The 20,934-nt window shown below is 45.7% G+C and overlaps 2 protein-coding genes across 3 annotated transcripts; one reads left to right on the forward strand and one right to left on the reverse strand.

Annotated features, from left to right (window-relative positions):
• Positions 1-637: 637 nt before the first annotated feature.
• Positions 638-5,876, reverse strand: RSL1D1 (ribosomal L1 domain containing 1). The gene is made up of 9 exons (XM_064153914.1): positions 5,715-5,876; positions 5,454-5,593; positions 4,521-4,659; positions 3,761-3,909; positions 3,513-3,614; positions 2,880-2,973; positions 2,668-2,796; positions 2,006-2,218; positions 638-1,139 (listed from the first exon to the last, which is right to left on the reverse strand). The coding sequence occupies exons 1-9, from the start codon at positions 5,748-5,750 to the stop codon at positions 813-815; spliced, it is 1,329 nt and encodes a 442-aa protein (XP_064009984.1). The 5' UTR covers positions 5,751-5,876; the 3' UTR covers positions 638-812.
• Positions 5,877-7,321: 1,445 nt separating this feature from the next.
• Positions 7,322-20,290, forward strand: IL4R (interleukin 4 receptor). Of its 2 annotated transcripts, none has more exons than XM_064153917.1 (10): positions 7,322-7,870; positions 11,713-11,821; positions 12,576-12,717; positions 13,794-13,945; positions 14,905-15,059; positions 15,629-15,785; positions 16,527-16,626; positions 17,221-17,290; positions 17,395-17,471; positions 17,571-20,290. In XM_064153917.1, the coding sequence occupies exons 2-10, from the start codon at positions 11,752-11,754 to the stop codon at positions 19,675-19,677; spliced, it is 3,030 nt and encodes a 1,009-aa protein (XP_064009987.1). In that variant the 5' UTR covers positions 7,322-7,870; positions 11,713-11,751; the 3' UTR covers positions 19,678-20,290. The 2 variants fall into 2 exon arrangements, with proteins under 2 accessions (XP_064009987.1, XP_064009986.1); XM_064153916.1 differs by having other exon boundaries at positions 7,322-7,714.
• Positions 20,291-20,934: the final 644 nt, after the last annotated feature.

The raw sequence follows: 20,934 nt of genomic DNA on the forward strand, positions 1-20,934 counted from the left end.
TCTGCAGCGACTGCCAGTGCTTTTGGAGTTGAGGCACTCCTCTCAAGTGGTGGTCGCTCCCATTTCCTTGTTTGGGTGCACTTGAGACTGACACAGCTGGACACAGCTCTACCCGTTCGAGGCAGTTACCTCATCTGCCTTACTTTGCTCAGACACCCTAGAGGGGAGGCACCCCAAAAAAGGTGGGCTTGAGATAAATGTACATCTCCACTCTTGCAAGAGGAGACAACTTTTGGTTGGCAACAGAGGTAAGAGGCTACAGGCTTGAGGAAGCTGAATATGGGAGGAAAAATACAGGTAAAAATAGCTTAAAAATACATTACTTTTTCACTTGTTATCAGGTGGTTAACCTAAATATTTATAATCAGTTCAATAGGTATCAACCCCTTTTCATTATATTGGACAAATTAAGAGCATAGCAGCTATCTCACACTTTAAATTGCATGTTAAATCGTTGCTGCTTATGTTGCGCACCGCTTTTGCTTCAGCCCTGGTCCCTTCCCTTACTAAACTATGCGTCGGGAAGGTGTCACATATGAAGTAGGTCTCAGCTTTTTTCTGGAATAAACCTGCCTGCCCTTTGACACTTAATTTGAATGGGGATAGGCTGAGTCAGGAAATGCTAAAAGAGAGGCAATTCAAGATCATGAGTTTATTCGTTCCAGCTCATTAGGTAGAAGGAAACAAATTAATCATTACAAGCCTCGGTGGAAAAAAAAGCTCTTGGGATTAGATTTTCTTAAGGTATTTTACTTCATCAATATATTTGTCTACTAAAAAGGCTATATAAAACATGTTACAGCAAACAACAGTCATGCTGACTGTGGCCTGAGTGTTTTCTTGGGTGCTGGCTTTCGTGTTTTTGAAGACTTCTTGGCTGACTGTATTGACTTGCCAGCGTTAGGTGCTGCAAAAGATTTTACTTCAGGCTTTTTGGGAATCTTTTTAAGCTCTTTTTCTTTATTTGCTTCCTTTGGCATGCTGAGCTGCTTGTCTTTTTTCTGTTTTGATGATGTCTGTAAGTCAACACACTCTTCTGTGACTTTATGTTTTGGAGTCTTCAAAGCCAGAAGTCTTTTTCTCTTACCACGGGATGCTTTAGTTTTCTTGCTCAGGTTTCCTGCACTTGATTCCATTTTCTGTATTTAAGAAAAAAAAAAAAAAAAGATAAAATCACCTGTTTATCTAGAAACATTCTTACTATTTTTCAAGAAGAGGAAGCAATGAAAACCACTATCAGTGACAAATGCTTTCTACAGAATAAATAGGGCCCCAGCCCAAATGATGTGTACACAATTTCAGTCTTGAAGCAGAGGATTAAACACAGAAATAATGAAAATAATGAAAAACAACCCAAATGAAATAGTAAGAAAGCAGGTATTTAATATGCAAAGATCCTCTTAAGCCAGTGAATTACTGACTTCTGCTGACACAGCTTTAAACACGAGTTCACATCTCCCCGCTTAATAGATTCAATACAGAGCAACTTCACTGGAAGTCCAGCTGCATACATGCCTTGGAGTTCATCACATATTCCCAAACTGTCCTCATGAAAGATGGCTGCTGTCATCAGAGCAACTCATAGAATCCAGCTTTAGCTAGATCTATTCCAAGGATATGCTCCACTCACAAATGCAACACAATGAGTCGAATTTTTAAGTGTTACTGTAATTTTTTAAAAATTATTTTCTTTCTTCTGACTTCAGCACTGTCAGTCAACCTAGAAAAGTTGCTGTTATTCAGAAAAATGTGTAAGAGGACAAAAAACACTGGGTTCCTTCATCTGTAAGAGGGGATAACTAAAAAATACACACCCCCGACTAACTACACCAAGGCATACCTGCCTCCATACACTCAGGTCTTGCTTTTATGATATAGTCACAAAAAATCCAACTCACTTAAAGTGTGTTTACAGACAGCTCCCCAAGGAATAATGAGTCATTTAAACAGTTCAGAATGTTTAGGCTTGACTGAAATGCAAGTCTTTCAATTACTCAATGATTACCTCCAGCTGATCTAAGATGGTTGTTTGTATAGGGACCAGTTGTGGTATTTCTTCATCATCATGATCATCTGGTTCTTGGACTCCTTCATTTGCTTTTATCTCAAGGTCCTGGGTAGCAGCAGCTGTATTATTAATTTCAGTTGTCAAAGTGACTTGACTTGACTTGTTTTTTTTAACTGCTTTTTTGCTCTTGGCCTTCTTTTTCTTTCCCTCCTAGAATTAATTTGAAACACGTCTCAAATCCCCAAGACATTTCTAAATGAGTAACTGTTGTTTTAATACAGTTAAAAATAGGACTTTGAGTACTGTTAGCTAGACCTGGACTGGTCAACCATATGCAAATATGAAAAAATGCCCTGTTTTCAGTTTAGCCAACAATGGATGCATAGTTTCAATCCACACATACATTAATGCATGTATTTTCAGTTCATAACCAGAAACACTTAACTCACTTATTTCCAGTTTGCTTCACAACCCATCAGGGAGCTTTTAGTTTTGTCAGCATTACTATTTGAAGTCCTCAAGAGTCAGGAGGATGTAATTCATAAATGCCTGGGCTCACCTGCTAACTTTTACACCCATCACATCGGACACTATAATACATAAAAAGAACTAGTTGCTCCACCTTGGGTTTATGGAAAGCTGGAATCATTTTTTTTTACCTTTACTTCCTTTTTTCTTTCAGATGGCTGTCTGTCAAGCTCATCCAAGTTGGAGATACTCGCAGTATAAATTGGAAGTGCAACTGATTTCAGAGTTTTGAGGTGAAGAATTTTTATGTTTTTCCAATTCTGCAACAACAAAACCAGTACACTGTGTAAAAACAACAAGTCTGAGTTATGAACTGACTTGGCTCTAAAGCAATCAGCAGTACCTTTGGTAACTTCTTAGCAATCACCTCAGCTGCTGCAATGATGTTATGTAGGATCTCATCAGCTTTCATTCCAGTGTGACCTATACGTGCCGTACTGAAAGAAGTGAAGAGTAATATTTATTCTGGGGCAAATAAGCATATTGGTGCTGGTTTTAGCCATACCCAGAAATGAAAAAAATAAGGCTACTCATCCGCAGCTAGCTTAACTTGTATAAAGGACAGCTGGCTTGGCTATTGCCAAAGTATTTTGAATAGACTAGATTTACCTGTATTAACCTTTTTGTGTTTGGATATGAAACTTCTGCCTACTACTACTAAGCATATTATCAGTTTAGATCCTTTTGTATGCACAATACGTGAAAAAAAAGCCTTACATAAACAGAGTATCAATCAGATTTTTATGATATCGTACCTGCTATTTGACAGCAACCTAAAATTCTTCAGGTACAAGGGAAAAGAGACAAAGTAAAACTTTACAGTGAAAAATCTTAAGGTTCAAAAGAGCCCATACCTGGAATGGTGACCCTTAACTTCTTTTACTCACATATTAATGGAATAAAAGAACTCACTTTGAATTCCCACAGTTAAGGCAAACCATCCTGCAAACAAAGTTACAAATCTGCTCATACTTACTAACAGCACCCTTTGTTGGTAACTGGGAGCGTAGTCCCTTGGATATGTTTGTTAATTTCCTTAGCAAGATTCTTGGATTTCAGGTTTACAGATACAGGTGTCCTAGAAAAGAAAGGCAGAGGTTTAAAGCAAAATGACAAGAACAAACCAACCCCACCCCAAACCCCAACCAAACAAAGCTTTACTAAGAAGAACATAATCTTATAAAGAGATAATGCAAGGTGGATATATAGAATTTAAAGACCTACTTCTTCCTTTCATAGAAGTGTTTTCCTAGATGTGAGGGCAAGAGTCTTCTGATGCGGTCATCAGACAGAAAGAGATCAAATCTGTTCAGGAGGCGACGTTTTGCTTCAAATAGTTTGTACTCTTTTTTGAGAGTTTTGTACGAGATGATCTGCAATGCAAGTAAGAGTTTAGTCCCCACTGCTGAAAACGCAGCCTAGAATACCTTTTAGAATTGCACAGATCAACTTGTGTAACTGATAGTCTACCATGGAGCAGTATTTTAGAATGTGTAAGACTACCAATAGGAACAGGATACAGAACTTTCTGTTTTAAGAATCAAACATGTATCTCCTGCATAGTAACTGCAAATCAACAAAGAGAACTTGAGTACATTCTAGCATCTAAATCCAGGTTAAATTAAACAATAAAATTGTTTCCATAGTGTTACTGCTCATAAACAATCCAGTCTAGCTGTGAACAACTTAAACATTATTTTGGTGTCGTTCCTGTTGTTCAAACTAAATATTGTGCAATTGCCTAGCAATAACATGTCTGCTTAAAAGCCTAATTCAAAGTGAATGAATTATTCTGAGCAAATATTGCAATTTAGAAAAACTAGTTTGAGTAATCTCAAAAATCTTACTAGACATTATTAACTCAGAATGCAGAACATTGCCAGTAGAATACTGAACATCAGGAAGTTATAACTACTTTCCCTTTTTGCTAGTACAACAGGAAATAAATGATACTGTGTACTATACTATCATATCTCTCTCTTACCTGGCTAACACTGCTGATCCCATTCTGGATTAAAAGTTTTCTGTACAGATTTTCAGTCTGTTCTGCTGATAAATTTGGTTCATCCTTTGTGAAGAGGCAAACCTCAGCTGTTTCTGTCCAGATGCTGTGGGGCAATGGTCTACAATGAGAGTATGAGATGGAAACAATACATGAGAGGAGAAAAGTTTATTCCAGAACCAGACCTACACCAAGAGATCATTACCCATTACTACCCTGGTAGTACAAGTACTACCAAGAAGCTATGTATCCAGATTCTGTTCTTTGTTAACTACTAAATATTCTCGGTGGAACCTATGCTTTTTAAAGTGCAGAGAATTGTAAATGCTCATCAGTCATATGCCATGGCTTTATTCAGACAGCCTGCTGAACCCATCTGTCCTGCCAGGAGTTGTTACTACACACGTCCTGGGAGAAGGATCACCTATTCTATTTATACTATGGCTGCATACCGTCCTTAGCCAAGTCTTTGTGGTGCTAGGTCTCAGATAAATAGATGTGAGCTTTTCCAATACAGCACTGCTACAGTTTAAAGTAAAGCCTGTAATTCACGTTCAGGTTTGGGTATCACAAGAAAGAAGAAGCCGTGTTGCTGATGATTTTGGTGGTGGTTTAAAGACAATGAAGAGCTGGATTTCTTGAGCTTCAGGATTGAAATAGACGTACCTTTTAACTGGCGACCAACAAACTCGGCATTCCTTGTATGCACAAAGCAGCCACAGCCGAGCTTCCCACTACAGCGGAAGTGGAGGCAGGCAAGTACTCTGCCCCGCCAAATCTTGCTCAAGGAAAGGAGCTGCCAGGGCAGAATCGCGGCAGCCAAATCCCTTAAGCTCACAGTAAGCCATGTGCTCCTTTCCAAGGCAAAGGATGCGAGCACCCCCTGTAACCACGCGGCCCGAGAGAAGCTCTTACATTGTGATGAGCTGCGCCAGGCGCGGCACCTTCCAGACCGTCACCAAGAGGTGCACGCTTTCGCTCTCGTTGAGGAGCAGCGCCTTTCCCTGGGCCTTGCTTCTGGCGAACGCCAGGAGAGCCTCCACCGCCTTCTTGACCTGCAACGGCGCGGCAGCGGCAGCCGCCAGAATTTCGTTATGTTTACAGCCCGGCCGGCCCCGCAGCCGCCAGAATTACGTTACGTTACGACCCGGCCGCGCTCCCGCCGCCCCGCAGTACCTGCTCCCTGTCCAGCTGCGCCGAGCCCTTCGCCATAGCTCCGCCGCCACCACGTGCGCTCCCCACGCCTGCGCCTAGGCACGTCCGGGGCGGGGCGCGGCGCTCGGCTCGGGGGTGGCTCCTGCGTCAGGGCCAGCCGCAGATCGGGCCGGGTTGCGGTCTCTAGGTAGGGCAGCTGCGCCGCTGTAGGACTGCCCTCGCCTTTAGCCTACTCGCGTTGACATCTTTGCTGGCCACTTTGCCTCCGAGTAACATATTTAGGTTGCTCCTTTTGGGCTTGCAGGGTCAGAGCTGCTCCCTAGCCAGTGCTGTCTCAAGGGGCTTCTTCCCAAAGAGAGATTTGCATTTGCCTTTGCTGAATATTGAAAGACTTATGTTTCCTAATCCTGTCAGTCTGTCTAGGTCTCTCTGTACGAGTGCTAATCTCAAGTCCCCTAGTTTCATGTCATCTGCAACGTTGATGTGACCGTGCTTCAAGTCCCTGACAAAGGATGTGTCCTAGGATAAATCTCAGCAGTACTGCCTTTGCTTCTGGCCTTCAGGTAGAGTACAAACCATTATCTCTGCTCAAGGTCTCCTTGCATTCAGGCCAGTTTTAGCCATTTAGTTTGCCTCTAACGTTAGACTGTAACATTTAAGATACAAGAAGGTTGTGGGAGACTGGTGAGAGCTGTGCTAAAAAGATGAATGCCATCCTTGCTCCTCTGCAAATTTTATCGTTTTCTCATAGAAAGTAACTAGGTAGGTCAGGATGTTTTACAGCTGGTCAAGCACCTCCTTCCAAGATGACTTGTTCCATTATTTTCCCAGGAACCAAGTGAGTATGACTGGTCAGTGGCTCCTGATACTCCTCTTGGTGTTTTGTTTTCTGAAGGTGGGGGAACATTTGCCATTCTCTGGTCACTGGAAAACCTCCCTCAATTTCCTTTTAAAGATGACAGTCTTGCTCTGACTTAAGCCATCTCTCAGCATCCTTGAATGCAGCCTAACTGGACCCCAAATCACATGCCCCACTCAGCAACCATCCCACATGTCCTTCTTTGGCCTTTTGATACTGTTGTAGCACTAGAAGCTTTTCCTGTTGCCCTTGATATCCTGGTCCGTTTCAGTCATAGGTGAGACTTTATTTGCCTTGAGAAGTTGCTACATGCCTGAGCTGTTTCTGGGTTCTTTCTTTGCAGCCTAATGCTGATTTTCTGAATTACTACCATTTTGCACTTGAGTGCTGTCTTATGTTCTCTGTTTAGCCTGCCTGGCTCCGGATAATCTGCTTGTTTTCTCGTGTATCAGGAGGGGCTGTTTTTGTTATTGGAAGTGGTTTGTCCCTGAAGACCTGCTGCCAGCTTTCCTGAGCTACTTTGCCCTTTAGAGCTGCCTTCTGTGGCATCCTGCCTACCTGTTCTCTTGTAGTGCAGTGGCCATACTTCCAGTTCTGTGTATTGTTTTGAGATCAAATCTAGCCTGGAACTATGTGGTCTCATTCTTACAGCACTGTGTGTGCCCTGGCAGCTTTGGGCTGTCTTCATTCATCAGACAGGAAAGCTGCTACCTGGATAACGCAGCTGTGCACAACCAGAGGTTAAATACGCATAGAATTAGCAGTCTAAGCTGTTCGCTCTTCTGCTCTGGATCTACAAGTAGAAATTATTTCTGTGGAGGTGGATCCGGCTGAGCCGCGCCTCCGCCGCCGCAGAAAGCTACCACCGCCTTTCCGCCCTCATCACCCTCCCGAAAGCGCCGGCGCAGGGCGGCTCTCCCCGCCCCGGTAGCGCAGTCAGGTCCTGCCTGCTGTGGGCTGGGCTCCGCGTACCCGGCCGCCCCTGCCCGCCTGAGAGCCGCTTGTGCCGTGCCCTAGTTGGTGCTCTGCGGCGGGGCGGAAGACCGGGGCGGATCTGCAGGTGGCACGGGCACAGGTCCGCCTGGGACCGAAGCGAACTCAACCCGAAGCCTGGGGGCGTAAACCTGCCGCGCCGTTCCGACCGGGAGCCGGACCAGGCAAGGTACCTCCGACGGGTCGCCTTTTGCCTCCGCTCGGACGGCATCCTTTCCATTTACTGTGTCCGGAGCCGGGTTCGTACCACTGATGTTCTGCGGCTGCCTGCCGCTCCCCTCCGGTACTAGGAAGGAGCTCCTAATCCCGACCTCGGCGCGTCCCGGTGAGGAGTCGTATTCGAGTTGTTGTGCCGCGTGGGCTGGCGTCAAGACGGGACGGGTCGGGCACAGTTCCAGTTACTGCTCGAAAATGTCCCTTGGGTTCATAAAGTCCTGGAAAGGTGGGCCCGGGGGGTTCCCGGAACGCGCGGTCTTCCGGGGAGCGGCGGGGACCGCGGGCGCTGCCGGGGCTGGAGCCGCTCGGCCCCATCTCCTCTTGAGCTGGATCTGCTCGGGGCCCGCTGGAGCCTCGAGTGGTTGGCAGAAGCACCTCTGCCGGGAGGTCGGCCTTCTGGAGCTCTCGTCTGGGGACAGAACGGGTGTAATACCCCGTTGTGCGGGAAACCCAACCCGGCCCGACCCGTGGCGAGGCTCAGCCCGCGGCGAGGCTCAGCCAGCAGAGCCCTGCGGGTCCTTCCCCGAGCGGGGCTTGCCGAGAAGCTTGGGGCCAGCTTAGGCTCAGCTCTTACTCCAGAGGCACAGAAAACGGGGACCAGAGGGAAGCGGTTCGCTCGGCTTGGTCTCGGCGTTGCGTGACTGCGGGGCTGTTCTTCGGCACTCCATATCGGTGGAGTCCCTGGAGGTGTTCGGGAGAAGCCTGGATGAAGCATTTAGTGCCGTGGTCTGGTTAACTGGATAGGGCTGGGTGCTGGGTTGGACTGGATGATCTTGGAGGTCTCTTCCAACCTGGTTGATTCTATGATCCATCATCAGTTTCCATTGTTTCCGTCGGATTTAAGTTAGAAAATATCTAAAGTTACTTTGCTGCCTGCAAACCACGATTTATAGTCTGTCAAAGCACCGTTTCCCTCGGAGTCCTCATTTCCGTGTTAGTAATGCCTCTTGCTGATTTCTGCCTTCCGATATGGAAGTCCTCTGGATCGCAGAAACCTCCATTTAAGTCATCGAAGTGTACCAGTTTCAATTTTTTTATAAAGGGCACCCCTCTACTCATTTTGATAGGCACTTCTGTGTTTATGAGGGGTTTATCTCGGTGTGCCCCTTCCTGCTGCAGATATGCAGATCTGTATGTTGCTGTACATTGCTGCCTAAAGTGACATTAATGATAAAGTATCCCAGAGTACATGAAGGAATTTGTGGAATGAGGATGACATTGAAATACTAGTAAAATTACTCATTTAAGAAGAACAATAGAGAGTATCTTGTTCCTTTAAAATTCTGAAGTTAAGTTCTTTCTTTATTCATACCTTGAGATAGGAAATCCTGCATGAGATAAATGCATCCATTGTGCCCGTTCATCTTGAAAGATAAGAAATGGACAAAGCCTCACCCACTAAAGAATCCACAGTCGCAGGACCTGGGCTTTGCCTTTTTGCTTGCTCCGTGCTCTGCCTCACAGCAGCGTGGAGAGATCGCATCCACACAGTGCTGTTAGCTGAGTGGAGAAGAAGCGTATGGGAGTGGTTCGCCCTTCAGTTCAGGTGTCAGGTTGACCAGAGTTGCCATCCTTAACTACTGGAACTTCTAAACATCTTCCAATCTCCTCTTTCATACCAGTCATTTCCTGCTCACACCTCACTTTCCTTGGATGTATTTGGTTACTGGGTTTGCTCTGATTTTAGCATGTTTCATAATTTTTAAAGATTACTGTTTCATTCTCTGTTATAAACTGCAAGCTAGCAGAGCTCTTGCCATTTTACCGTTTTCTCCCCTTGCGTTGGATCTGTTGTCCACTACTCGTATTTAAAATCCCAAAGTTTGCAGTTCTGTGAGACTGAGGTTAGGTCCATTTCCATCATCATGTGCAGAGCCTTTCTTCTGCGGGACCCGCAGTCTTGCTCTGCTGTTGTGTGCTGGTGTGACGCAGGATGCTCTGCCAGAGGTCTGAGAGTTTCTCGGAACTCCAGTCATGCGGCAGCATTGCTTAACAATGGGCTGGAGAGCAAACACTTCCTCTCGAGAATTACAGGGAAAAGGAGGAAAGGGAGGATTTTTTTCTGAGCAGCAGCAAAGGCGATTGTGTTACTTTTGAAAGATTGCTGTGCTCAGTCAGTTTACAAACCGTGAAAAGCTCCTCTCTTGGCTATGAGAAATTAACCTTTTGAGTACATCCTTTATTTCTAAGTGAGCAGCAGCTGCCTCAGCTCACAAAGGAGCTTCCAGTCTGATCTTCTGTTTTCACTAACAGTGTTCTTCTCTCTTAACCTCCAAGATTGAAATTTCCTATGTTTAGTTTTTAGATGCTCCTTTTAAAGAGAGCTCAGTCATTCACGTGAGAAGGGAAGAAATAGTTTCATTGAATGTGACTTGTGATGAGTGCAGAAACCTCAATTATGAGGTAGTTGCCTTGGAGATGAACCTGAGAAAGTGAGGTGGAGACTGACCAGAAGTGAGGAGCTAGTACTTGTAAATGTGTTTCTCACCAGCTGGATTTATATAGATACATTTATCAGTAAGAGCTGTGGTCTTCATAAAATGAGTGGGCTTTTCTCTCTCTTACTCAACTGAGGAGCAGCCTGGCTGTTGCTTACCTCACTTTATTCTATTTGAATATTTGACAGCAGGTATTCAGGAGCTGGGCTTGCAGTTCTTGCCAGCTTCAAAGAGAAGTTCTCTGAGGTGACGTGGCTTTGGCAGTGTGCCTTTGAGGCTGCATGTCCTTGCACGTAGTCAGTGCCCACAGACGTGCTTCCGAAAGGTCCTTGAGTTTTGCCTAAGCTAATCACCTCCCTGCTGATCCCTCACCAGCTCCCTTTGCCTTCTGTGCTGCCGAATCTCCAATCCAGTGAAAGAGTCACGCATGGTTCTACTGTTGTAGTTGGAACAGAGGGTACTGAATCACCATCAACAAATCCAGGTGGTGCTTCTGCTTCAGAACATCTGCAGAAAGCCCTCCCCTCTGCAGTGGGCCACACAGAACTGTGAGGGCTTGCAATCAAATATATCACCTAGGAGCTTTGCAGATGTGAGCAGAGCAACTGTGGCAAAGATAGCAGCAACACTAGGCCCAGACTTGGAGATCAGAACATACCAAGATCAGGAGAGGAAGGGATGGGAGGGTTGTGTATGTTGCTGAGTGAGGCCTGACCCCCTTCACACCAAAGGCAGATTCCTGCTTGCACCACAGCAGGTAGCGTAATTTTACCAACATTCTGAGTGCACCACACACGTTCCTTGTGACAAGAGAGGTGACAGCCACCTCTAATCCAGAATGTCATCCCCTGCTAAGGGGCCACACTGCATTGGTGAAAGAATCTTGAGGAAAGAAGGTGTTTTGAAAGTCTTAATTACTTCATCTGTTTTCAGTTTACTTAGGCAGCCTCACTATGCTTAAAGAATTCAGTGCTGTTAAAGCTGCATAATATCCCTTCTCCAGAGCTGCTGATGTCCTTTGGTAATGAATCTGCATTCTGCCAGGGCAAGGCTCAGAGGCCTTTGCTATGAACCTTTTTGAGAGGATGATAGTCTTCATTATCTAGGGCACTCCTGGTGATAAGGCTCGGGGAGAACTTTTTAGTCAATAGATCAGGCACTTCATTCTTGAATTCTTTTGATCAGTGGCATTACAGGGCTTTGGTGATTTTGGCCTAGAGCTTGCTCCTTTAATATCTGGTGTACTATTGGCTTTGCTTTTGTAGTAACTAGAAGAGTAGGTCCACTGCCAATGACAGTTTAGTATCCTCTGTAATTAAAACTTTGCAAGAAAGTCTTCTAGCTCACTTATACTTATTCTCCTACACTTCCCATTGATCCATGGACAAGTTTTTTGGGATCAGGCAGTTCAGAGGATGTGGATTCTAACATCTGCCAGAGTGGCAGGAAAACCTACACACTTACCTCAGTTGGGGTGCTGATGTAACCTTGCAATGATGTCTTCTGTTGGCAGAATTTCAGCACAAATTGCTGAACCTGGCCAGTGTCAGCGATGGCAAGGCTTCCACGTGCTGCACTGCATACCCTGTGGATCCTCTTCTTTTCATGTGCAACAAATGAAGGTGTGTTTTAAATTATTATGCCGAAGTTTTTATCAACAGCGTTTTCCTGTGACTAGTAGACAACGCTGTTACCTTTAATTAACTAATACAAATGTGTAACTTCAAATACCAGAAGTATCCCTATACTGGGATAAATTCTTTGCCGTTCTTTGAGCTTTTCAGTATCCTCTCAGTGTCTGAAACAGTGGGACTTGAAATTTCTCTGGCTCTCTGGACACTTCCATAACAGTGTCAAGTGGAAGCCAGAACAGGCAATACTGACTGAAATTCAGAAGAGGTAGTGCTAGAAGAAGGTCTGTGTCAGGAAGGTTGGGACAGCAGGGAGGGCAGAGCACACCTGTGCTTGGGGAGCTTTGAGCTGCTGTAAATGAAGCAGGTGTATGTGTCTGCAGTGACCTTGGGCTGACTCCTACCTGCATTGTGGCTTTTGACTCTTTGGTATTAGCACATAGGATGATGCTGTTTTGTAGCTAAATACTGATGTCTCTTAGAGCTGTGAGATTTTCCATCAAAGGGCTGTTGGATGCCTTTCTATTTCAATATCACTACTGCAGCCCTTCCTCTCTGAGACCACAGATGCTGTCTCCAGAAGAGACTTTCGGTGACAGGCATCTCCTTCCATGTACACAGAGCATGAGAAGTAACAATGCTTGCACTCGATAGGAGTTTGGTAGCTGTCTTTGATTAATGTGCTGCTTAGTCCAGTTTATTCTTTCTATTCTCTTACCTCTCATTGTGTGCTGCTTCTCCCTAGTTACGGCTGCAGGACACGTGCAGGAATTTGCTTGCTTCACTGACTATGACAAAGAGTTAGTTTGTCACTGGAAGGTGCCTGCACACATGGATTGCTCCAAAGAGTTCCTGATCTACTACAGGAAGGAATCTCATCCTCTGCTGTAAGTAATAAGATCTTACGTTTATCACTGCTGTAACTTCATATATCCTATGGCCCTTATCAACTTTGACTTCACTCCCCTTTCCATGAGAATCTGGGACAAAATGGAATCCAGGTTCTTCTTGCCAGGAGGAATATGGCTTGCTGCAACTAACAGCATTCTCTGCTCAGTGGTCTGCTCTTCTGCAGACCTCTCTACTGAGACCATTCAGTACAGAGGAGTAATCAGGTACTATTTGTAGGAGTGGTAGGGTTCTCATAAATTTACCCAGCCTTCATTTCATGCAACATTTTGACCACCTCTGCAGAAATCTTTCCTGGTTCACCAGGCTGTAGCCTGCTGGGAGAGATCCTCTCTCCTGGGGCATAGATGGTGAGCTCTTTGTGCAGCCTAACTCCTTGTTCAAGCACAGGCGGATGTCCCTTTTCTGCAGCAGGGATGATCAGCATCTCCTACATAGGAGGATGCATCTGGGCTATCCTGTTCTTCTCTCTATGATTTCGACACACAGACCTCCAAATCAGCTCCCATATGCAGCTAGTATACTAGCAAGCTGTGAGTCTGTTCCTTTAGAGGCTGCAGTGTGGTAGTGGGTGTTAATTTTTGCTCTAGGGGTCAATCCTCAGCCTTCCTGTCAAGTTTTACTCTGTGCCATACAGATCACAGAATGCTTTGGGTTGGAAGGGAACCTCGGAGATCATCTTACCCAATCTTGCTGCAGTGAGCAAGGAGGCTTGCAATGAGATCAGGTTGCTCAGGGCCCCATCAAGTTTGTCCTGGAACGTCTCCAGGGGTGGGGCCTCAACCATATCTCGGCAAACCTGTTCCAGCATTTCCCCACTCTAATAGTAAAATACTGGATATCCAAATACAGGTGTCTGAGGGGTATTGGGGAGGGTGGGTTGTTTGAGAGGGAGCTGTTTTGGTTTGGGTTCGTTTGGGTGAAACCTTCTAGGAACTGAGCTTGTTTGCCTCACTTTTGACTAGCTTTATGCACTGGGAAGCTCGTTTGGAGCTTTGCAAGAAGCCGTGTGCACACACTCCAAACATCACCTTGTTGTCTGCCTGTTTTCCAGAAACAGTGTGTGTGTTCCCGAGAATGGGAAGGACAGGCTGTGCACCTGCACGATCCATCCCAAGTTTTTTGTGTCAGGCCTGACGTACATTCTAGCCCTGCAGTTCAATGGGACTGACACATGGAACTACCACGTTACACCAGCCCTGGTTGGTAAGAGACTGTTTGCTTTGTCACCAGACCTGTAATCCTTGCTAAATCCTTGTGTCATTGGAATAGTTTTTCCCTTATCAGAGGTGAACGTGCCATGCTGGCTTAAATGCAAAATCCATTTGGCTTAGAAACCCAATTCTAGAGTGGATTCTTCAGGAAAGAGTGTAAGGAATGGAGCAAGCAGAAAACGATTCTTCCTCTCAGCTGCTGTGTGTGGGCTTAGATGGTCTCCAGAGCATTTTGCTCTTGGCTGTGGGATTTGAGGTCAGAGAGGAATGTACTCCCCTCAGATTCTCAAAAGACACCGGGCTATCCCTACTGATTTTTTTTGTGTTCTTGTCTCTGATTTTTCATGCTAGTTGAATCATCATCCTGGGAGGAGATTTTTACAGTAATTGCTGTTGGATTATAACAACCAGTGACAAAAAAACAATGACTGCTCTTTTCCAGGACAGAGTGTAGATGTCGTCTGTGTAGGCACCTGGTTTGTTAAGAGCAGTGCTTATTCACAACACTGCCAGGGAGATCATTCACAGACCGTAGGCAGGCATTCATCTGAGGTACTTCTCTTCGGAATGCTTGATTATTGCTGCTGCGTATCAGCAGAATGAGCAGAAGCTTGCAGCAGTTTCTAATAGACAGGTAGCCAGGCTACTCTGGTTGTGCTGCTGTCAGAAGCTCTGTGCCAACCCCACAGTGGGCTGTTCTCATTTTTTCCAGGCTGAAAGCTGCAGCAGCAGCAGCCTGAACCTGCAATTTGTTCAGCCAGCTGGAAGGCTCAGTGCTTGTTAGTGAATACCTTGCCATTGCTGTGGTTTGGCCTTTTTATCCTCGTGCTACATCACAGCCTAAAGGGCCAAATGCACTACCTGTAATGAGATCTGGTGTCTGGTGAATGTTTGTCTCTGCTTCTCTCCATTGGTGCCATGTTCTCCCTGGTTGTGTTTTTTAACATACAGTTAAGCCAAGGCCCCCCAGTAATCTTGCCATTGAGAAAACTGAGAATGGTAATTTCAATCTGAGCTGGGAGGAGAGCTACTCTCCTTCATCCATCCTCTCTGGGCAGCCAGTCATCTATGAAGTGAAATACTGGAGGAAACAGCACCCGACAGAGGTAAGAGACAGTGATTGTCTAAATTTTTTGTCTTACTGGAAGCTTTCAAGTCAAAAAAGTCCCCTGAAAAGTCTTGACAATATTTAATGAATAATGGTGTAAGAGCCAGGAATGGCAAGGCCTCCCATGTTCCTGGTCACACTTGTCACAGGTTACATTGTCCCAGAGTGGTTTAGCTGGGCTGACTGCTACTCCAAAATGGTCTGCTGCATTTGATAGAGATTGAGAAAACAATGCTTCTGGTTCTTGAACTTCATTTACTCCTTAGATAGCAGGAAGCTGGAGGTTCTTCATGACTCCATGGATAGTGGAGGCATTTTGCATACCCTCTTGAACAGTTGGGCAATTAGGGTTGGGAGGCTTCTGGCAGGGAAAGCACATGCATGGTGGCATGTCACAAATCCTGCCTGCTGCTGACAGCCAGCAGCTGTCACACCCAGCGGCTTAGGTGTGCAGTTAGTCACTTGCTCGGCTGTGAAAAGGCACTGAAACACGCAGCATCATCAGCCACCTGCTATCAGGAGCCCTTCACCTTAGGAATCAAGAGACTTTTCCCACTTTCTTTTCAGGTTTCTGTGAAAGCAATTAACTACCAGGCTAAAAGCTTTGAAATTGTGGCAAGCTCCCTGCAGAGAGGATATGATTATGCTGCAAGTGTGAGGTGTAAATACCTTGACTACCCAGCCTACTGGAGTGAATGGAGTGAAGAAGTTGAGTTTCCCTATGGTAAGTATTGTAACAAGTAGTAGCTTGATGGAAGGATGTTGTCGTTTTATAACCCATATCATGCTCTCCTCTCAGAAGAGGGTTGTGGAATCACTATCTTCACCCTTCTGAACGTGTTGTGCATACATCTGCAAAGGCTTCCACAGAAACTACACAGAACAAAGCAGCTCCTGAGGAAACTGAGAGAAGACTAAAGGAAGTTGGATTGTATGGCCTTGGGTACAAAGGGCTGGAAGGGGATGTGCTTACTGTACAGAAATGTCACAAGGTCAGACATCAGGGAAGGAGAAGAGATGTTTAAAGAACAGTATTGACACAAGAGCAAGTGAAGCTAAGTGAACAAGAGATATTTAGGCTGCAAACTCAGCAACTTTTGAATGTCAGAAGGCTGGAGGTTTATAAAAATCTCTGAGGAGCAACAGAAGAGGACAAGATGCATGGCTGCAATGCCATTTTAGGGACCCTGTGAGGGGTTTGTCCCTGGGAGCTGACAAATGGCCTTGCAGTTCATTGGCTTCTCCAGCTCTTAGCACTCCCAGTAACTGCAGTTCCTGTGCTGATCTTCCTGACATGCTGCACATCCTCGTGCTGCTATCTGTGTGTGTTCTGTTCTTCATCTGCTGGAGACTGTATTTTACGTCTTCTGAAGGAGCATTTTTTCAGGTGCAAGGGAAGAGCAGTGGGTCTGGTATTGCAGGTTTTGTGTTTGCATGCACATACACAGCTGTGTTTATTTAACAGATTACCAAACAACAGCTGAGGATGCTCTGCGGATGGCTGTTCCTGTGGCCTGTGTACTGATCATGGCAGTGTCCGTCAGTTGTTACTTCTGTTTTACCAAGTATGTGGCATACACTTCACAGGTCTTATGGACTAGCAGTTTGCTCAGATATCAGAGTCGTTTAGTGTGTAGCAGAACAGGAATCTAATGTTTTGTTTTCCCTCAGCACGTTCATCTTGCTCTCCATGAGCAAACATCTCACAAACAAATTATTTGCATCCTGTCCTCTGAGCAGATAACAGAATATTCCCTGTTAATCCTACCAGAATGGGTTGGTTACAGTGTCAGAACAGGATACAGTTACAGAGTTTGGTGGTTTTCAGTCCTACCTTTGCTGGAGTGCCAGTAATGGTGGTCCAATATCTGCATTTTTATTACATTTGTTCCATTACAGCGGAAATGTGAAAGCCAGGCCCTGTTTTGCCCATCAGTTCAAATATGGTCGAAAGGTGTGGCTGGCTGTGCAGAGCAGTCACAGCAAACATCGACATCTTTGCACCAGGGTAAAGAGAAGCAGCACTTGGAGAAACAAAGAACAAGCACTTCCTCTTGATGCAGTGCAGGTGGTGGATAGGGAGAGAACAGAAGAGGGAAGTGTGAACTGGTGGAACTAAAATGCAGGCAGAGAAAATAATTTGAATTCTTCTCTTGCAGAGTGAAGAAAGAATGGTGGGATAAAATCCCAAATCCAGCAAAGAGCCATCTGGTTGTAAAAAATGTCAAGGTAATTTAAAGACTTTTTCTGATCAGCAGTAGAACGTGCTGTAGTGCAATTGTCTGTCTACTGCAGCTCACACACGTCCTAAATCTCATTCCTGTCTTTATTAGCTTTCAGTTTTGTGTTACATTGATGAAATTAAGTTCCCTTTCCATGACTTAAAGCAGAGTCACATGGAAAACAAAAGGTAAGTATAAAGGAAAAAAACCCAAATACAAGACCCCAACAAGTCCTCTGCTTCAGTGTGAAATGTTAACTGTCCTTTCTGTTTTACTCCCACGCCCAGAAGTTGCACAGACTGTTTGTCTCAGAGGTCATCAAGCCATAACTTCAAGGGAAATGATAACATCAGAAGTGTTGAGAAATCCTGCAGTTGCCATGGCAAGCCTGGAGAGTGGTTTCCCAAAGGCAGAGGTGCAGTTTTAACCCCTGAGGCAGTTCCAGTGGAGTCTGTAGAAATTTGTGAGCGTTTAACAGAGATGGAGGCTGACAGCCAGGAGACCAGTGACCAGCTGCCTGTCTTTGAGCCTTGTGAGGGCAGCGTCGATGCTTTCAGAGAACACAATGAAGCCATAGCTAGGATGTTCAGTGATCTCCTGGCAGACGAAAATAGTGTGCAAGACCCAGACATTACCAGAGGCGAGAATAAAACTTTTGATAAACTGGAATCAGAAAATGCATCACATCAAAGTCCAAAGGAAAGCACCACCCAGCATCAGCAACCCTTTGATATTTCTCATACAGTCTCCCTTTTCACCAGAGCTTCTCAAGAGGACTACAGTTGTAGTACAGCCAGCAAGAAGTCAGAACAATCAGAAGAATCCTTCGACTCTGGCTATCGAAGCTATCAAAGCTCCAGCATAAATTCTGCTTCTCTGGATGCAGGAAGTCTTCAATGTACAGTTCACCAAGGCTTTTTTCCTTGCAGTTCTGGAAGTCGTCATGATTCGTGTGTTCTGATCCAGAGATCTCCAAATAAAGCATCCTGTAGGACCAGAGAGGACAGTATAAGCAGCCTTGCACACAAGAGTTTTGATCCCCTTGTGTCTCCACCCATGGAGCTGTGTAGCTCTGCCTACAAGAGCTGTGACACCCTTATGTCCCCATCTGTGGTGCCCTGTGGCTCTGCATACAAGAGCTTCGATGTTCTTGTGTCTGCATTCAAGGAACCAATTAGCTCTGCCTATAAGAGCTTTGATACTCTTCTGTCTCAGTCCGTGGCTAACAGCACCCTGGCTCCGTGTTTTGAAAATGTGTGCTTCTCTCTGGCTTTGGCACAGATTTCAGAGACATCAGAACTTAGCTGCAGAGATCAAATTTACCAACCTCCTAGCAGTGGGATGTGTTATGCAGGCTGCAGATCTCCCTGCACTGAGCTTGGTTTTCAAAATACCTCTTCAGAGCAGACTGATATTCCATCTTTCTTCACACCTGCAAATTACAGTGCTTCAGCCTTCCTGCCAGAGGAGGAAATGCACAAGCAAGTAACATACCAAAATGTTCGTAAGAAAGCCACTGTAATGCCTTGCCCCACTGGACCTCAAGCATCTGGTTGCCAATCTTTTGATAATGCAGTGAAATGCAGTGGCACATGCTGTGATAATGCCAGGGAGGGTATCTCTGGCTCACTGCACAAACCTTTTGTTCATCTTTTGTATAGCAACCTGGGAGAAGCACTGCCGGATCCCATCTGCGTTACACCTGACCAGAGGACAGATGGCCACATGTGTTTGGTTGTGCAGCATTTTGATCGCAGCATTGCCCCACGTTTAGCCTCCAGTAAGAGTGTTAAACAGACCAGTGATGGTAGCCTCCAGATCATCAGCTCTGATGAGCTGCCTGCAGAGAGCAAAGATGAAAACAGTGGCGGAGAGGAACAGGTTTTGTGTTTGCTGGAGCAGAGCTGTCAGGATTTTAACAGCAGAGAAAAAACTGCAAAGGGGACAAAGCCCAACAGCTGTAGCTCTGCTAAACAAGGAGTGCAAGAGAGAAGCAGTAATGGGCTAAGTGCTGACTTTCACTGCCACACATATAAGCACTTAAGAGAACTTGGAAAGGCAGGGGAGAATAAAGAGGTGATGCAGCACGTGGCAGGCAGGAAGTGTGGCTCAGCAGCTGCCTTACCAGAGGAGTCACTGGACAGCACTGGGCTAAACTTAGAAAGAAAAACTGCAAAGCCCCCGCAGCTCCTAGTCTCAGACAAGTCACCACCTCCTCTTTTTGTGGACAGCTGTCCTGATTCTCACATCATTCACAGTGAGGGCTCCCCACTGGTACCTGCAGTTGGGAAAAGACCAGTAGAACTACTGAGGGAAAATGGGAAGAATGGGAAAGAGATGGAATCTGTGCAAGGCCTTGCCCAGGAGGACAACTGCTACATGAAGGTAGCCTAGCCACACTTGTCAAGACTGATCTTGACAGTCTTGGGAAGTAAACTGTCTGGCAAACTGAAATGTTTGTTGTTCAGTCTTGTGTGAAGCACAGGCTGCTGTCATTCAGACACACGTTCCCTGGGTTAAAGCCCTGGTGCCTGCTGCAGGGCCGGCAGCCCCCGGTGGTGCGGGCCCCTGGGGGACAGGAGGGGTTAGCATCTCCCCATTGCAGCTCCAGCTCTCCCCTGGCAAAGCCAGAGCTGAAGTTCCTCTGGCTGGGATTGTTCTCCAAAAGCAAGCAGTAGGAGTTCTTGGGACAGTTCCTGGGGTCGTTGCCCCAGTTCTGTGTGTTGCTTGGGAAGCTCTTGAAGATGCTGGGGAAGATTGTACTGGATGACCTTGGAAGGGGCCTTCCAAGTCAGACCATTCCATGATTCTGTGAAGGTGTCAACACAGCAGGAAGTGGGACACAGGTGCATGTCAGAGGGGAAGTGGCTGACTTGCACTGACAGCATCACACAGCTTCTGTAATTTGTGTATTGAGCAGGGAGGAAACTGTCCTCTGAGCAGCTCTGTGTTTCTCTCCTTGCTCAGGCAAGACCTGAAATAAAGATCGTTGTCATTTGTGCTCAAACGATGGTATTATTGATGGCTGGCTTTCAGCAGAGAAGCAAGCAGAGTTACTTCAATCTTCCACAGCTGTAAATGGAATTGGACATTTCTAAGCAGTGTTTTCCTAGGAAGCTTATCCAGTTCATTGTCAGAATTCCTAAACTGGTGTTTAGCTGCATGCTCTTGTCCAGTCAGAAAGGGAATCGCAGCCACGGGGCAGCAAATGCTTCTTGTTGGATAATTAGTCTAAAAGTTTTACTCATGGTTTGAGCTGTTCTGGGGCACTGTTCCATGTTTTGGTATGGTAGTTCTGCTCTGGTATGCTGGCAGTAGCACAAAGAGCCATTGGGCTATTTGCTGTGTGTTAAAGCACAGAGACAGGCCCTCATGTCTTAGGGAGCCTGACTTGCAATGCCCTTTACCAGGAGGAATCCACCCAAGATGTGCTGAACACAGGAACCATTTTGATGCATTTTATAGGTAAGATTTTTGTCCTACAAAGGTATCCTCCCCCTTGTCTCACTGTTTCTCTGGTGAAGTCCAGCTGTAACTCTTGGAGAAGGGGGAGCCCTGTTCCTGTGCCTTTGCCTAACCTGCAGTGGTGATTAACACCAGCAGCCCAGCCCTGTCCTGTGCTGGGCACAGCATGTCACTGTGGCGGCAACT

The sequence above is a fragment of the Pogoniulus pusillus genome, chromosome 13 (genome assembly GCF_015220805.1).
Source record: "Pogoniulus pusillus isolate bPogPus1 chromosome 13, bPogPus1.pri, whole genome shotgun sequence".
NCBI lineage: Eukaryota > Metazoa > Chordata > Aves > Piciformes > Lybiidae > Pogoniulus > Pogoniulus pusillus.

What these genes read in the sequence shown, in the direction of transcription:
- IL4R (XM_064153917.1), top strand. Translation starts at nt 11,752, where the DNA reads ATGGCAAGGCTTCCACGTGCTGCACTGCATACCCTGTGGATCCTCTTC. An exon ending in CGTTACACCAGCCCTGGTTG is followed by an intron (nt 13,946 to 14,904) that starts GTAAGAGACTGT and finishes TTTAACATACAG; the next exon opens with TTAAGCCAAGGCCCCCCAGT. An exon ending in TGGTTGTAAAAAATGTCAAG is followed by an intron (nt 17,291 to 17,394) that starts GTAATTTAAAGA and finishes TGTCTTTATTAG; the next exon opens with CTTTCAGTTTTGTGTTACAT.
- RSL1D1 (XM_064153914.1), bottom strand. Translation starts at nt 5,750, where the DNA reads ATGGCGAAGGGCTCGGCGCAGCTGGACAGGGAGCAG. An exon ending in ACCAACAAAGGGTGCTGTTA is followed by an intron (nt 2,974 to 3,512) that starts GTAAGTATGAGC and finishes CACTTCTTTCAG; the next exon opens with TACGGCACGTATAGGTCACA. An exon ending in CCATCTTAGATCAGCTGGAG is followed by an intron (nt 1,140 to 2,005) that starts GTAATCATTGAG and finishes TCTTAAATACAG; the next exon opens with AAAATGGAATCAAGTGCAGG.